This window comes from Anopheles arabiensis, chromosome X (assembly GCF_016920715.1).
Source record: "Anopheles arabiensis isolate DONGOLA chromosome X, AaraD3, whole genome shotgun sequence".
Classification (NCBI taxonomy): Eukaryota; Metazoa; Arthropoda; class Insecta; order Diptera; family Culicidae; genus Anopheles; species Anopheles arabiensis.
The window spans coordinates 20,035,841-20,051,122 of record NC_053519.1 but is presented as its reverse complement, the minus strand read 5'-3'; the positions used below and the strand labels follow the sequence as shown (position 1 = coordinate 20,051,122).

The following is a 15,282-nucleotide window of genomic DNA, read 5'->3' as shown; positions in this document are numbered from 1 at the left end:
AAGTCTTACATGCGCTTTTTGTGACTTTAATGGATTGAAGAATGTTGAAACGTAATAAACGTATCGAGCTTAACATTAAAAGTCATATTTCCGCTTCCGAAAACACGAAACTGTTAACAAACTGTCAGTGTCGCAAATAAAAGTAAAATTTACTAAAGAACTATGCGACAGTTAATCCAAAAATGCAGAAAAGGTTGTAACAAGCGTCGACTGTGACTGACTGGAAAATGCTGACTTGTTAAGTATGTTAGGATAATTAATTAGCACGATGCGATGCATCACACTTCAATTTAGTTTAAAATTATTTCCAGAAGTGGAACTTACTAAAGTTTATGCTTACTACCTTAATCAGTTTTATCAGTTTTTTACTACCATTACATAATATATAATTAATTGCTACTTTTCTCAAAATCTGACACCATTATTGTCCAGTCTATTGAGTTGATTTAGCGAAGACGTGTTACCACAAAAGGCTAGACCACTTACTTCTACAGGAATCCATCCATACATGACTTATACTACAACCTGAAAATACATAAAACATATTAGCATTAGAGCGTGTTTCGAATCGTAGTCTCCAAAGTGTACTTGCCTGACGATGTAATTGTTTATGTGGTATACGTTCGAGAACATCATGAAATAGAAAGCACTAGCAAAAAACAACCCTCCCATTGTGGTGCACTGAACGATCATGTTCTTTAGGCCCAACAATTCGGTTATTTTAGTGCTTGTTTTCGTGGTAGTTGCGTGATGGCGTGTTCCTATAGTACGATGAACTATCATGTTTTCAGCCAAATATTTGTGCACTATCTATTTTCGTTCAGCTAGCCTAACGAGCTTAGCAAGTCACTGGCAGTCGCAAAGCAGCTGCAGAGCAATAGAATGGAGTACGCGTGGTAATATGTGGATTGCGCACAAAAGTGTTCCGAATCTTGCTGATGAACATGATTCAATCGCAGCGCCACATCAATTCAATACAATCGTAGTTTGGGGTCCATTTGTTTGGGATCCATCTCCGCTTCGCGCTGCAACATGAAGCCCTGCGCACACGATACCTTTCGTGCTGGGCCCGGCCGGTTGATTGCTGCCCTGAGCATGCTCATCTTTCAGAGCAGATAAGCAGCGGGAAAAGACCGCTCCATCAATTAGCATCACGGGAACGGCATGGCGCAGGGCGGCAACCGCCGACAATTTGCCCGTATCCTTGTGGCCAAGTCACGAATGAGCTCAAGCATCTATCCCTCAACGTTGCCGTTCAGAAAATCGTGCGGGATCTCGATCAGGAACGAATCCAATACGCCCTTGTTCCACACGTCGAACTTCTGTGCCATTTCCTTCCGTGTCATGCCCAGCGCCAGCATCAGGTGACACGCTGCGCAGATCAGTTGAATATCACCGTACTCGATGCCGTTGTGTACCATTTTCACCAAGTCCCCGGCACCGCCTATGACAATCCCTTCACAATACGGATCACCGTTAGATTTGGCGCATATAGCCTACTGGGAGAAAGGTCACATACATTACAAACCATTCAATTAAAACAAAGGAACATATCTTACATCCGCGGAAAATGCGTCCGAGTGTGGGAAGGGTGGTAGCGAGCCCCTTTTTCTGCATCCCTTCACAGCTGCAGAGGGTATCGACTATTGACTATCCCCGCCAGGAACAGTTATATCTCAAAAATCACACCCTAAAATGAAACAATCATCGAAATTAAACACACCTTACCTCAGCGTCGGCATCGTGCGTGAAGGCTAGAAATTTCATCCGGTTTTATTCCATGCTCCAAGCATTTTTTTTCGCTTCCACCACAACTAAATCATACTTCCGTGGTTGATTTTATGTTTATTCTACAAAACAAAACGTTTTTAATGATAAATATCATATGATTTGCATAAAATACTTACAAAACCACCGCACACGCGAACACTTGCTGTTTACATCTTAGCTTCACTCTCATTTGACATGTCAAAAATTTGCAAGCCCCAAAGCGGGGATCAAAAAGAGGGGTGGGAGGGGAAAGAAGGTGATGAGATCGAAGCGGCACGAAATGACCGTTGCAAAAACCGCATGCTCAGAACGCTAAGTCCCAGAGGAGGGAGATCGAGCTACGAATGTGACAGAGAGGGCATGAGAAAATGAGAGAATTTGAGTGCCATTGTCGGGAGGGTCCTTTGATCAAGCTCACTCCGTATTGCATTTTTCAACTCATCTTTCAGTGTATTCATCAAGCACGAAATTGATGAGAAAAAATCTGATCTCGAGTCACGGCATTTCTCGCACATCCAGCAGATACCACGATTGCGTGCCACCTCCTTAACACAAGTGGCAGCAAGTTTAATGCATTCCGGATGAAAGGCAGAATTGCACTCCGAAAAAGGAAGATTGCCAATACAAACAACCGAATCTTTGTTGATAGTAGTAGAGCAGATTGCACAGTCCATTATGAGAGAGAGTATCGATCACTTAGGTGAGCAGTGAGAGTGAACGGAGAGGACACTGATTGATGAGCTGGTGCGAATTACTCTCTGAGTGTATTAAGCAGGGTCAATAACACTGAACCGCAGTCGCCGATGAAACAGAAATCACGTAGAAATACAATTCAGGTACGCGTTCTCGTAGAAATTCTCGTACGATGCAGGAACAAAATGCTTCAACACAGCAACACAGCAAAACTTGCGACAGGAACAGCTTCACAAACTCAAAAACGAACGATTTCAAACCAAAATCACACCAAAAACAGACAGTACACAGGAGCAACGCAGAAACAACGTCTAAACGCTTCAGTGGAAAACAGTGAGATGAACTATACCAAATAGGGATAAAAGGTTAAGTTTCTTTCAACTGTATTACGAATATCAAAACTGAAATGAAATGTGATAAATAATGGAACTCAAGGATGGGATATATCTTGTTTTATATTTTTTTAAATTATATGTTATTCGAAAAGTTCCGAATTTATGGTAATAAGACTCCTTTCTTGAAATTATTTTTATTTGATGTATTTATGTATGACTGTATTTACAGATCACTAAATATATGTTTTATTCCAATAAAGTAGGGTAAACGTACCTATAGTGGTGCTAGTATCAATAGTGGTGGTATTGCACTAAAATGCGTCTCATACGATAAATTAACAGTAGTTAAGTTATATACGATAGTGTGAAATGTTCTCTAGCCTTTTACAAAGGATTTAAAAATGAGATGGGGCCATTCCGTTTCTTAGTGACCGAAAAATCCATTATTTTGTAAAAGGTATCAACATTTTTTCAAAATCCTTAGGATTTCATAACGATGCTCATATTTTTGTTAACGTTCTAAATGACCACATAACAACGCAATTATTAGTTTTTTAACATAATTGTTATCAAATGATATTGTTTTATTCAAATTCATTGGCTTTTGATCATATTTACGTATTTTTAAGTGTTTTTTACGATAGTGCCATTATAGGTACACCAAACAGGCATGTTCCTATAGTAGTCCTAGTTCTAAAATCAATAAAAACAGGTAATTTTAGATTTTTTTCAACGACATTTTTGACTTGTCGTACTTTTTTCATTAAAATAAGCAACAAAAATGTGTTTTCTGTAAATAATTTACCAAACAAAGGCCATAATTCGCTTATTTGGCTGAGTGAAAAATCGACTTCAAATCAAACACACTCTTCTGGGTATGGGTTGACGACAGGTACTTCAGTCAATACTTTCAGTACTTTAGTCAATATTTTCATCAACCAAATTCATACATTTTTTACGGTCAAATTACGAAAGAAATCATTATAATGGCAGTAATCCTTGCTATTCACACGAAAACAGCTTCAAAACTAAGTTATATTGATATTATACACTGTTTTTAAGGCATCCTTGTTTACCACCACTATAGGAACACAATACGACGACTATAGGAACCATACCACCATTATAGGTACAACGAAGCAATCACAAAAATGTGTATTTTTTCGTAATCGTGATGTGTTTCATGGTTGTGATAGTGAAGATAAAACATATTCCAACTGTTATGTATTAAAATATTCAGAAATTGTCCTCCTTGACACTTTAAATCCATTAAAATACATCTGTACCACCACAAATTGCTCCACTATTGGTACATTTACCCTATGCATGAGCGGACTAAAATAAAACGAATCGCCATCAGCAACAGAAACCGCTAGGGTAAATGTACCTATAGTGGTGGTAGTACCAATAGTGGTGCTATTGCTCTAAAATGCGGTTCATAGGGCAAATTAAAAGTATTTAAGTTATTTATGTTAGTGTGAAATGTTCTTTAGCCTTTTACAAAGGGTTTAAAAGTTAAATGGGGCCATTCCGTTACTTTGTGACCGAAAAATCCATTATTTTGTGAAATGTGTCAACATTTTTCCAAAATCCTTAGGATTTCATAACGAAACTCATATTTCTGTTAACGTTCTAAATGATCACATACCCACGCAATTACTAGTTTTTCAACATGACTGTTATGGAATGTTATTGTTTTACTAAAATTATTTGTATTTTGACCATATTTATGCATTTTAGTGCCATTATAGGTACACAAAACAGGCATGTTCCTATAGTGGTTATAGTTATAAAATCAATAAATACAGGTCATTTTAGATTTTTTTGAGGATATTTTTGACATGTCGTACTGTTTTCACTAAAATAGAAGCAACAGAAATGAGTTTTATTTAGGTAATTTACCAAAAACAGGCCAAAATTCGCTTATCTGGCTGAATGAAAAATTGACTTCAAATCAAGCACACTCTTCCGGGTGTTGGTTGATGACAGGTGTGATGCAGTACTTTAGTCAATAGTTTCATCAATCAAATTTATACATTTTTTTAACGATCAAATTACGCAAAAAACCAATATTATGGCAGTAATCGTTGCTATTCACACGAAAACATCTTCAAAACTAAGTTATATTGATATTATACACTGTTTTGAGGCATCCTTGTTTACCACCACTATAGGAACACAATACGACGACTATAGGAACCATACCACCATTATAGGTACAACGAAGCAATCACAAAAATATGTATTTTTTCGTAAATTTGATGTGTTTCATGGTAAAAATGGTTGCGATTGCGAAGATAAAACATATTCCAATTGCTATGTGTTAAAATATTCAGAAATTGTCCTTCCTGACACATTAAATCCATTAAAACACATCAGTACCTCTACAAATTGCACCACTTAATTAAATGCTGGTTGTGTTTCTGCTAATTGATGCCCTTCTATGATATACGATCCTGGAGCCTGCTTAACGCTACTATACCATACCTAATAAGCTTATTATCTTTGGTTAAAAACCAACCGTTCCTATCACCTTTCCTTAATTGAAAATTATCTGTTATATTTATCTGTCCGAATTCACGTACATCTTCAGCTATGTGTAAGAGATTGTGAACATAACTGGTAATGTGAGATTTGCCATAAATCAAAGCGAAATCCTCAACAAATTGTTTTAAAAGAGCTTCCGCGTAATCCCAATGATTTTTAAAATGATTGCTGGAAAACAATGTTATTGCAACATAAGAGAGTTTAAAATGATGATAAGCATCATCGTGAATTCTTCCTCTAAGTAATGCTATGCTAATATGATTGAGAAATGTACGATATTCGGACCCCTTCCAATAAGCTAAAAATTTCAGTGGCCTCATTGCCCTATTTATCTCTGCAGGTAACTTTGTCTTTGCTAGAATTTTAGAAATTTCCTCTCTATATTCTTCGTTCCTCTTCGGAAACGGTGCTTCTCCGCACTCCGGCAGATGCAATTCATGTCACGCTACCTATTGTCACCGAGACCCTGGTTACCCAAAAAATCGAGCGTCTAAAGTCGTCATACTCCGAGGGGTCAGATGGTATCCCAGCGACAATTCTCAAGCGTTGTGCCGTAACGGTAGCTCCTGTTTTAACTAAGATTTTTAATGAATCTCTGCGCACACCTTTCCATCACTGTGGAAGGTCTCATGGCTAACACCCATCTACAAAAAGGGCAGCAAAAACGAAGCAGTGAACTATCGAGGTATTACCTCTTTAGCTGCCTGCGCCAAAGTGTTCGAGCTAATCATCTATGAACCATTAATAGCATCTGCCGGCAAATACATCAGCACCAACCAACATGGATTCATGCCTAAGAGATCAACTACGACAAATCTGATGCAATTCGTTAGCGGCTGCTATAAGTCCATTGATGATGGTATGCAGGTTGATGCCATTTACACGGACATTAAGGCGGCTTTTGACAGTGTGTCCCACAACATTCTTCTGGCAAAACTTGATAGACTTGGATTATCACCACCCCTGGTAAAGTGGATGAAATCGTATTTATGTGGTCGTTCATATGAAGTTAGAATGGGCTCCCACCAATCTAGATCTATCGGTGCCTCTTCCGGCGTACCCCAGGGCAGCAACCTGGGGCCTCTGTTGTTTCTGCTCTACACAAACGACTTGTGCACGGCACTCCCGGATAATAGTTGCCTACTCTACGCAGATGATGCTAAAATCTATCGTGAAATCCGTGAGCCCGAGGACCATCTTCAACTTCAAGCCACTTTGACTGAGTTTGTCTCCTGGTGCAAGCGTAACGCACTAAGCGTCTGTATCGATAAATGCGCCATAATCTCATTCAGCCGTTCAAGAGCTCCAGCGCTGTTTAATTATACGCTTGATGGTCAGAACCTCGAAAGATTGAACTGTGTAAAGGATCTAGGAGTACTCCTAGATGCTAAACTCTCCTTCGAAGAACAGATAGACCAAGTAGTCGCTAGTGGCAATCGTCTATTTGGCTTGGTCATAAACATGACGCGCGAGCTTCGTGATCCTATGTGTTTCAAGACACTGTACTGCGCACTTATCAGACCACTGCTGGAATATGCTAGTATTGTTTGGTGGCCAGCATCTACTCGGGCACTTGCGCGGCTAGAGTCCATCCAACGGAAGGCAACGCGCTTCGCCCTTCGTGATTGGCCGCGTCGTCTCGATTACAGAACTAGGTTTTTGCTGCTTGGGATCCCGCCTCTCGCCGAACGTGTTGAGCACACCAGACTAGCATTTATCACGGGAATCTTAAACGGAACCATCGACTGTCCCGAGCTGCTTTCAAGAATTCACCTCTATGTTCCTGCCAGAATACTCCGTCGCCGACCAATGCTGGCAGTCGCTGCAACTCGAACAACATTTGGCTCTCGCAACCCCCTTCTTTCGATGTGCCGTCTATTAAATTCAGCTGACGATATTTATGAGCCTGGAATGATGATAATGGAACTGACTTCACTTTTAAATGTTCGGAATGCGTTAACAATAACAATACACAAAGAGACAAAGTAAAAGAACACGTCCGGCTCGTATCGAGTGTAGCGACCTCGGCCGCTACGATAAGAAAATATCGATCAGATAAGCTTCGTTTAGATGTAGATATCGATAAGACACGTGTAGATGCTTCTTAAGGCGGCCTTATCAAAATCAACGGCTCCTGTGCGGGGTTCGTGGATCGGAGGTTCGGCGGAGCGATGGCGGTTGAGTAAGACGCGAACATTTTTCGTGGACTCATTATTTTTCGGGTGGTGAATTTAAGTGGATGTTAATAAAGTGTTGCAGTAGAAATTGATTTTATTTAATAATAGAAGTAGTATCGTGCGTTTCCGAAAAAGTAGTTTAGTCGTTTCATCTGGTAACAGCGGTAAAGCGCACTTAGTAGCGCAAATAACGCTTTTTTTTTTGGGTAAGTGGTGAAGGGAAAATCGCAGCTTGTTAGTGATTAAGTGATAATTAGTTAAATAAGTGTAAATTTTCATTTTTTTTCTCAACAAGTTTCCTTAAAAGTATCAACTTAGTAATAATAAGCAGTAAGAGGTAGTTGGTACAGTAGTTTAATTATTATTTTTATTAATCCTTCATTTTTTACGCTTACGTAGAGGGTAATGAACCCAAGGGTGTTGGCACTTAGGAACAGATCTGTTCAGGTTCATTCAAAAAGTGTAAATAATATTAATCCATCATTACCGCAACTAAACTCCACGGCAAAAAGTGAAAGTTGTCTAAACACACAATATAATTACCAAAAACGCCTCCAAATTCTCAAAGGAGAATTATTAAATCAAAGCCTTGAAATCGATAGAGCGTCATTTTTAAAAATGGCTTACGAATTCCCAACGGAAAAGGCAATGCTATGCATTCCTGAATATCACGGAGCTGCAAAGGAATTAGATGGATTTTTATTTCAAGTGGAATATTTTGCGAATCAGATACCAAGAGGCGAATCGGAAGAGGATTTAATTAGAACGGTAATGTTCAAATTAAAAGGAAATGCTGCTGGATTTTTCAGTCGCATATTAGATGATACGTGGGCGAATGTTAAATTAAATTTAATAAAGCTTTTTGGAGAAAAAATGAGTGTAGAAGCCATTTTCCAACAAGTAGAAACTTTGCAGCAAGGAGTCAATAAACCATTCACTCAATATAAAGAAAGGGTGGCAAGGCTAAAACAAAATATAATGAACATCGATACGAAAAACAGTGAAGATTCTTACGCACAAAAAAATTTAAAAATTCACTTTTTAGCCTGATTAAGAAACCCAGAACTGCAAACTTTAGCCAGAACCAATAAACACTTGGAATTTGATGACTTGTTGGAATATCTGGAAGATGAAGTTGTTCAAATCGAACATATTCGGAAAATTGAGGCTAGACTATATCGCTCGCAAACACCGGTACCAAATAATGAATATGATGAAACCTACAATGCGAGTCAAAACAATAGTTTTAATAATCGTTCAATGGGCCACAACACAACGTATGGAGGAAACCAGCCCCATACACTAATGAATAATAGTAGTGCCTCACGCTGCGATCATAACAACACTAACAATTTAGATACCTGTGATTTTGGTCAACCACAACGTAATAGCACTACACATAACCAAAATAACACTTACTTCAACAGTAGTTTAGCTCAGCCAAATAGATATTGTAGGGGGGTGTTACGAGTAACGAGCGGCCTACTCCGCGATTTTTGGTTTGGGGAGGGGAAGGAAGGGTACCAGAAGGCTATCGGTGGAAACCACTGAGTAACCTTGGTGAAAGGGTAGGGGGAAACCGAAGGCGACCAGCGGGCAAGCCACTTGATCAACCCAGGGGAAAGGGTAGGAAGGGAACCAAAAATAACAGCGCAGAACCGCAGAACACCGAAGAACGTGTGCAAGTGTCAACCTTTGGCTACCCGCTAAGGACCTTAGGCGATTTGCACACTAGATGATGCGAGAATAGAGAAATTCAAAGAAAATCAAGCTTCTAATCGTTGCTGTGTGTTAATCTCTGAATTCAATTTATTTTACAAATGGTTGTGTACTAATCGTCGTCGTGCTGCTGTAGCGATGCGTAAACATTACAAGATTACAAGATTACACAATTACAAATGGTGGGACGCATTACATACGTGGAACGTTTAGTGTCAACACGCATGGCGACGGACAGACAACGCCATCTGTCGGCGCGTAGCGAGAGAAAGTGTAACGCGGGTTGCATACTCATTCGTCAACATGCTGCCACCTTAAAATTGCCAAATTTTAACTAGTCTTGCTTAGGCAACACGCAAATTCCCGTTACTGGTCTAGTGACTTTAGTTCCCTTTCCTGTGTATAGAGAGACTACCCTAACGGTGCCGTCCTTTCCTGGATAAACCTCAACTACACGAGCTAATGGCCAGCGACTAGATGGAATGTTGTCTTCCTTAATGATGACTAATGTTCCGGGAGTAATACAATCATTTTTGATTTAAACCATTTTGATCTAGTTTGCAACTGCTGCAAATATTCGCGATGCCACCTATCCCAAAATCGACGCGACAATTGTTGCACGTGTCCCCAATGGGTCAGCCGATTCGCTGGAAGCTGTGTCGTATCGATGTCCGGAATTTGAAGCAACGGTGCACCAACCAAGAAATGGCCCGGAGTGAGCGCCGATACATCGCTTGGGTCATCCGTCAGCGGCGTGATGGGGCGAGAGTTCAGGCAGCATTCGATGTTCGCCAATAGCGTCGCCATGTCTTCGAACGACAGCGAGGAGCTGCCCAACACACGCAGAAGATGATGCTTCGTAGACCGCACGGCTGCTTCCCACAACCCACCAAAATGGGGAGCTCGAGGGGGGATGAACTTCCAGGTGATGCCCTTCTCCAGGGTCCACGATTGCACGGCTGTCTGGTAATCATCGGAACGAAACAGTTTATATAAACTGTTGAGCTGGTTGCTGGCTCCCTTGAAGTTTGTGCCATTATCGGATTGAAGCTCGGCTGGAAGCCCGCGTCGAGCCACGAAACGTCTAAGCGCAGCGATGAAGGCATCTGTGGTGAGATCTGAGACCAATTCAATGTGAACGGCTCGAGTGACGAAACAAACAAAAATACAAACATATGCTTTGGTTGCCACAGCTCGTTTGTGTGGGCCCTTAACAAAAACAGGTCCACAATAGTCAATACCACTCACGGAAAACGGTCGTGCTGCTACTACTCTTCCGACTGGAAGATCACCCATCAGTAGTTCGGTTGAAACTGGACGTGCTCGAAAACATTTAAAACATTGATGATACATTTTCCGAGCCACGTTTCGACCACCGACTACCCAATAACGTTGACGACTGTAGCTCAACATCAACTGGGGACCGGCATGTTCCAACAACAGATGATAGTATTTCATCAACAGGGTTGCCAACGGGTGGTTTCCGGGAATGATTAGCGGGTGTTTGGCCTCAGTTTGCAGGGACGAATTTTCCAAACGCCCGCCAACGCGGATGATTTCATCGACTCCTAACTGCGGGTGCAGCCTCTTTAGTTTTGACGATGCTGAAACTGGCACCTTTCGTTGAAGGGATTTCAATTCTTCCTGAAAGCAATCGCGTTGAGCAAGACGACACAGAGCTTCTTCCGCTTGCTTCAGGTCGGCTGTCGTCAAACCCTTGCGGTCATAATTGCGTCGATGAGAACAGCGGTTAAGGAATTGCACGCAATAGCCCATTATTCGCCGTAGTTTTGAGAATGAGGAATAGAGCGAAAATATAACGTGTGGTTCAGGTGCTGTTACTGTGCAAGCGATAGCGGATGATCTCTTCTCAATTGCGGTGGTTTGATTACCGGAAGTTACTGCTGATTTGGGCCATTCATTTTCTGGCGAACATATCCATGCTGGACCCTGCCACCATAATGAATTGTTCAACAATTCGCCTGTCAAACAGCCTCGAGATGCCAAATCTGCCGGGTTGTCTATCCCTGGTATGTGACGCCATGTGCACCCGTCGGTCAACTGCTGGATTTGTGACACACGGTTTGCCACAAATGGTTTCCAACAGCTGGGTGGAGACTGAAGCCAATGTATTACCGTTGTTGAGTCCGACCAAAATAGGACCGGACCGCTGATGTCTATCGCCTTTTTTATGCGTTCGTAAAGTTGTGCTGCTAGGTGTGCCCCACACAATTCCAACCTAGCTATGGAATGCTTACTATTGAGTGGAGCAACCTTTGTCTTCGATGTGAGAAGTTGCATTGTTGCTCTTTCATTCGACAATTCGCTTCGAACATAGCAACATGCAGCGTAGCCCTTCTCAGACGCATCACAAAAGAAATGAAGCTGTGCTTCTGCAGGGAATGTTCCATACACCACTCGAGGAACTTTCACCTCTCTAAGGTGAATTAATTGAGAATGAAACTCAACCCAATCCCTTTGCAGCTGAGCAGGTAGCTCATCGTCCCATCCAACTGGCTGCTGCTTGTCGTTTTGAAGACTCCATATTAGTTGCATGAATTGCTTGGCTAAGGCCTTTATGGGATCTACAATTCCCAATGGATCGTAGATGCGAGCAATGGAGGACAATATGCTCCGCTTTGTCCTTTCTGGCATTGGATGATCTGCCACCTTGAAAGATAACACATCTGATGACGGATCCCAAACGAGTCCGAGTGTTGCTAAGACTCCTTTGCCGTCAATCTCTTTATTTTTGCTTGACGCTAAATCTTGTAAGTCGACGCCTATAAGAGAGGTCGGCTGGTTGGATGCCCATTTACGTAATGAAAATCCTCCTTTAGCGTAGAGGAGGTTCATCTGAAACTGCAGCTCTTGTGCCTCTTCTATTGATTTGTCACCAGAGACAAAATCGTCTACGTAAAAATCGTGTTCTCGTGATGCTGCTATGGGAAACTCTTCTTTGTGGTCTTCCCTTGTCTGCTGCAGAGTTCGTACCGCCAGGAATGGTGCCGCCGCAGTACCATACGTGACTGTATTTAGCTCGAACTCTTCTATCGGATCTGACGGTGATGATCGCCACAAAATACGCTGCAACTTGCGATCGTCAGGGTGTATCCATACCTGGCGATACATTTTAGCGACATCTGCTGTCAAAGCCACTTGATGGGTTCTAAATCGCAGCAAGATCGACGCACCGTCCTGTTGCAATGTTGGACCCACCATCATAGTATCATTCAGTGACACTCCTGTCGACGTTTTGCTGGAAGCGTCGAACACTACTCGACATTTCGTGGTTGTACTATCTACCTTAAACACGGGGTGATGAGGCAGATAGTAACACTCTGATGTCGTTCGATCTGAGACCACCTTGCTCATGTGGCCCAGGTGTAAATACTCATCCATGAACTCAGTATACGCCTTTCGCGTTTCGGGTTCTCGTTCTAACCGACGCTCGATGGCTAAAAACCGCCGTAATGCGATCATTCGCGATTCACCCATCCGCCCAATCATGTCTGGTTTGCGTGGAAGCTTCACAATGTATTTACCACTCTCATCCCTAGTCGTCGTTTCCATGTAAAACCGTTCACATGCAGCTTCTTCAACACTCCAACTAGGTTTCTCGCTTAAGTCTTCGATGGTGAAGAAACGTTTCATGAGTGTTTCAAGAGACATCGTAGCTGTAGCACACATTGTGGGTGGCGATGCTATTTGAGCGGGTGCGTTGCCACTAATCACCCATCCAAACTTTGTCTCTTGAAGTATAGGACGGTTTGTACCGAGGGACAGTTTTCGATCCAGCAGAAACTCATAAAAATATTCCGCTCCTAAAATCATATCTATGGGCCCAGGACGATGAAAGGTAGGATCAGCTAGCGTATATTCTACTGGTATATTGAAATCGCTTAAGTCGAGCTGATAAGCTGGCAAGTCTGATGCCGGTTTAGAAATCACAAGTAACTTAATGGCGAAAGTTTCTGTGCTATAATGTGGACGTATTGTTGCGTTAACTGAATGTCGCACATTTATTCCAGTGCTGCCACCAACGCCTAATAGCGGAATATTTACTAATTTACGCGGCAGTCTTAATCTCTGCGCTAGTTCGCCGGCAATGAAATTAGACTGAGCTCCACTGTCTAATAAGGCTCGTGCTTGGTGCTCAATACCACTGCTATCTACGATATTTAGAATGACCGTTGATAATAGCACTGTCGATTGCATTCGTGCATTGAGAATGGTTTGTGGCGAGCTGATGTGGGTGGCACTGGAAGTGGAAGGCAGCGGCTCAAGTGGGATTTCTGTTACACCTGTATCCAAATGTACAAGTGTATGATGCCTTTGTTGGCACTGTCTGCACACCCATTTAGATGGACACTTTTTTGACGAGTGTCCCGACCCAAGACAGTTGAAACACAGGTTTAGTTCCCTTGCTCTTTCTCGTCTCGTTGCTACAGGCAATGCTAGAAACTCCGGGCATTTATTTATATAGTGTGGCTGTTTTTTGCAGACCTTGCAGTTCTGTATTGTGCTACTATAAACCTTTGACATTGCTGGTTTAGCCTTGCCCTTGTCCTCTGTTCCACATTGCTCTAGCACGTCACATTGTCGAGTGATGAATTTAAGGATGGCAAATAGTTCGGGAAACTCTTTGTGCTCGAGTGTTCGCTCGCAAAGTTTTCTTGTTTCCGAATCGAGACAGGAAATCAAAATGTGCGTAATTATTTTATTGCTTAAGTTATCAATTGGATGCTTCATGTAGACGAGAGCATCTACATGCGTTGAGCATGTTTCAACCAATTCACGCAACCCTTTAGCCGATTCGCGTGTTAATGGCTTTAGTTTGAGCAATCCACTAATGTGGTGCTCTATGATAACCCGTGGGTTTTCAAACCGCTCTTCTAGCAGTTTCCACGCCGAGGCAAAATTGTTAGAAGCAATCACACTTGCACTTATGACGCCTGCCGCCTTTCCCACTAGTGCCTTGTTTAAATGATGCAGCTTCACTGCATCTGAATCACATGACCGATTCATCAGGTCCATAAACATGGCCTTAAATTTTGTCCACTGTTGGTATGAACCATCAAATGTGGGCATCGGAATCGAAAGGTGTTGGCCTGCTGACGGAAGTACAGGCGATATGGAGGTGGTTGGTGTGCTTGGTGGCGACTCAATTGCAAACGATTCAAGGGCTACTTCTATAACAGTAGCAAGCTTTCTGAAGCTTTCGTCGTGCTTAAAATCATTTTCCGCGTCAGAGGGGAGTTGTTCTAATATTTGATTGAACACTCCACGTTGAGAATTTTTCAATTTACTCAATTCCCGTAAATTTACTCGACTGATGGCCGCTGTAAGATTAGCAGCCTTTAACTCAGATTCGATTTGAGTAACGCTTCGCAAGAGTGCCTGGTGTTTCAGTCGTAACACCTTCAACATGGTGACCTTCTCTTGGATTTCTTCTTCGGAAAATCCCTTGAAACCCTGAGACTCCATCGAAGCATCGTCTGCAGGTGATGTCGCCATTTTGGTTTCGGGAAGGAAGGGTACGTCGAGTATGTTTCACTCCCAGGTAGGTGAATGTAATAAGGTTCGTGTACTTACCGATGTGGAGCCACAACGTACCTGGCTGTGCTCCGACCACCGGCGAATTGACGCACTGTAGCACCGAGGAGAAGCTACAACACTCCTGGTTGCGCTTCGGCCTACGGCTGCTGGACGATGAGGCTGCAGACACCGATGCGAAGCCGCAACACGCCTGGTTGTGCTTCGATCACCGGCTGGCTGGCGAGCGATCCGGGAAGCACCGAGGAGAAGCTACAACACACCTGGTTGCGCTTCGGCCTACGGCTGCTGGACGATGGCTGCAGACACCGATGTGAAGCCACAACACGCCTGGTTGTGTTTCGATCACCGGCTGGCTGGCGAGCGATCTGGGTAGCACCGAGGAGAAGCTACAACACGCCTGGTTGTGCTTCGGCCTACGGCTGCTGGACGAGGAGGCTGCAGACACCGATGTGAAGCGACAACACGCCTGGTTGTGCTTCGAT

At 42.5% G+C, this 15,282-nt stretch overlaps 2 protein-coding genes across 2 annotated transcripts; both read right to left on the bottom strand.

Moving 5' to 3' along the window:
* Positions 1–597: 597 nt before the first annotated feature.
* LOC120906155 (6-phosphogluconate dehydrogenase, decarboxylating-like) lies at positions 598–1,500 on the bottom strand. Its single transcript, XM_040317645.1, has one exon. The coding sequence runs from the start codon at positions 1,419–1,421 to the stop codon at positions 1,236–1,238; it is 186 nt and encodes a 61-aa protein (XP_040173579.1). The 5' UTR covers positions 1,422–1,500; the 3' UTR covers positions 598–1,235.
* A 5,911-nt stretch (positions 1,501–7,411) lies between these two features.
* Positions 7,412–12,913, bottom strand: LOC120905665. The gene is made up of 2 exons (XM_040316660.1): positions 12,061–12,913; positions 7,412–7,479 (listed from the first exon to the last, which is right to left on the bottom strand). The coding sequence occupies exons 1-2, from the start codon at positions 12,911–12,913 to the stop codon at positions 7,412–7,414; spliced, it is 921 nt and encodes a 306-aa protein (XP_040172594.1).
* Positions 12,914–15,282: the final 2,369 nt, after the last annotated feature.